The sequence below is a fragment of the Rhinopithecus bieti genome, unplaced genomic scaffold, assembly GCF_001698545.2.
Source record: "Rhinopithecus bieti isolate Rb0 unplaced genomic scaffold, ASM169854v2 scaffold_12070, whole genome shotgun sequence".
NCBI classification, from domain to species: domain Eukaryota; kingdom Metazoa; phylum Chordata; class Mammalia; order Primates; family Cercopithecidae; genus Rhinopithecus; species Rhinopithecus bieti.
Window position 1 is genome coordinate 1921033 of NW_016807449.1, and position 1861 is coordinate 1922893.

Sequence of the window (1861 nt, forward strand, 5' to 3'; positions counted from 1 at the left end):
AATAAAAAAAATAAAAAATAAAAATAAAAAAATTAGCTGGGCGTAGTGGCGCGTGCCTGTAATCCCAGCTACTTGGGAGGCTGAGGCAGAACCCAGGAGGTGCAGGTTACAGTGAGCCAAGACTGTGCCACTGCACTCCAGCCTGGGAGACAGAGCAAGACTCTGTTTCAAAGAAAAAAAAAAAAAGTCTGATTCAAGCCACAGAGGGATCTATCCTGGCTGTGACCCATCCCCCTGCACTGAGGCTACAATGCACCCATCTGGAAAAGGAGAACAGGGGTAGATGGAAAAAGAGAGGACAGAAAGGGGACAATCACACAGGGAGTACAAGGTGGCTGCTGGAGCTCAGCCAGGCCTCCCTGAATGGGAAGTTTTTCCTACTTCTGCAACACTGTTCCTACTCAGTGTTCCTACTCAGCAACACTGCTGAGCACACAGAAGCCACGAAAGTGACTTCTGACAAAAACACAATCACCCTCAAAGTCCTTTCAATCGCTTAATGTATGGGATGTTTCCTGCAGCTCAAACCCAAGCCATCCCTCATTCACGGCCCCTCACAGGAACCCCAACCCACCCTACGTGAGGGAAAAAGCTCACTTAATGCCATCGAGCCAGGTGACAAACTCATAGGCGCTGCTGGTGGGAGCGTGACATTGTACGTAGGACTCAGGAGCGCAGTCCACTGTGTTGAACACCACGAGGCTGTACTGGGTCCCTCCATACTGGGAGGGGAGAACAGAAAAACTTTTAATCTGGGACCTCAATTCGCTTTTCCCTCAGAGAAGGAATCAGGGTTCCCAGCCTCCTGTTCCTCCAGAACCAGGAACTCCTCAGCTTCCTCCTTCCTCAAACCCAGGAATCTCAGCCCCAGCCCCTCCTCCCTCAGACCCAAGAGTCCAGGCCCCCCAGGCCCTCCTCCCTCAGACCCAGAAGTCCAGGCCCCAGTCCCTCTTTCCTCAGACCCAGGAGTCCAGACCCCCAGCCCCTCCTCCCCCAGACCCTTCTCTCTCAGACCCAAGAATCCAGACCCCCAGCCCCTCCTCCCTCAGACCCAGGAGTACAAGTCCCCAGCTCCTCCTCCCTCAAACTCAGAAGTCCAGGCCCAGCTCTTTCTCCCTTCCTCAGACCCAAGAGTCCAGTCTCCTGTCCCTCCTCCCTCAGACCCAGGAGTCCAGGGCCCCGGCCCCTCCTCCCTCAGACCCAGGAGTCCAAACCCCCAGCCCCTCCGCCCTCAGACCCAGAAGTCCCAAGACTCACGTCTCCCCCGAAGTCCGTCTCAGCAGGAGGACCACCATTAAAATACCTGTGAGGGTCAGAGGTGAAAGGTCGGAGTCAGGCAAGAAGCTGTGGAAACTGAAATGGGAGGGCGGGGTTAGAGTCGCGGAAATGGCACTCACTCGATGGCCGGCAGCAGGTAGTGCTTGCGGAGTCCCTCGAAGTAGGGTCCCAGGTTGGCCGTACCCTCAATCACAAACACCACGTCGGCCACCAGGCCCCCGGCGCGGGCCGGGCCCTCGGACCCGGGGACCATACCCCGTGCGGTAGCCGCCACCGCCACAGCCGCCGCAGCAGACACCGCGGAATGAGAGGAAATGCGCCTGCGCTGCGCGCGCACCCGCGCCGGGCGGTTTAGGGCCGCTGGGAATGCGGCCATGTTTGTGCGGGGCACGCGCTGAGGCTTCGTTCTAGCTCCCTCCTCCTTCGTCTCCACCGCGTGGAAGACTCAGAAAGGGCATAGTTAGCCCGTCTAGGGACCTGATGGGTTCGACGGAATTCTTGTCAGGATTCTCAAGAGCGAAATAAATTGAAAGCGGCTCAGTCAGCCGCCATCTTTGAGCGGGGCGTCTGGGTCCGCCTCTTG

General features: G+C 57.4%; 1 protein-coding gene across 1 annotated transcript in view; it reads right to left on the minus strand.

The window, feature by feature from the left end:
• MED25 (mediator complex subunit 25) overlaps window positions 1–1861 on the minus strand; it is a 48044-nt gene extending 46183 nt beyond the window's left edge. Inside the window, 3 exon segments of the mRNA XM_017882138.1 lie at window positions 598–722; window positions 1258–1303; window positions 1398–1861. Coding sequence (XP_017737627.1) covers window positions 598–722; window positions 1258–1303; window positions 1398–1654 — 428 coding nt within the window. The 5' untranslated portion in view covers window positions 1655–1861.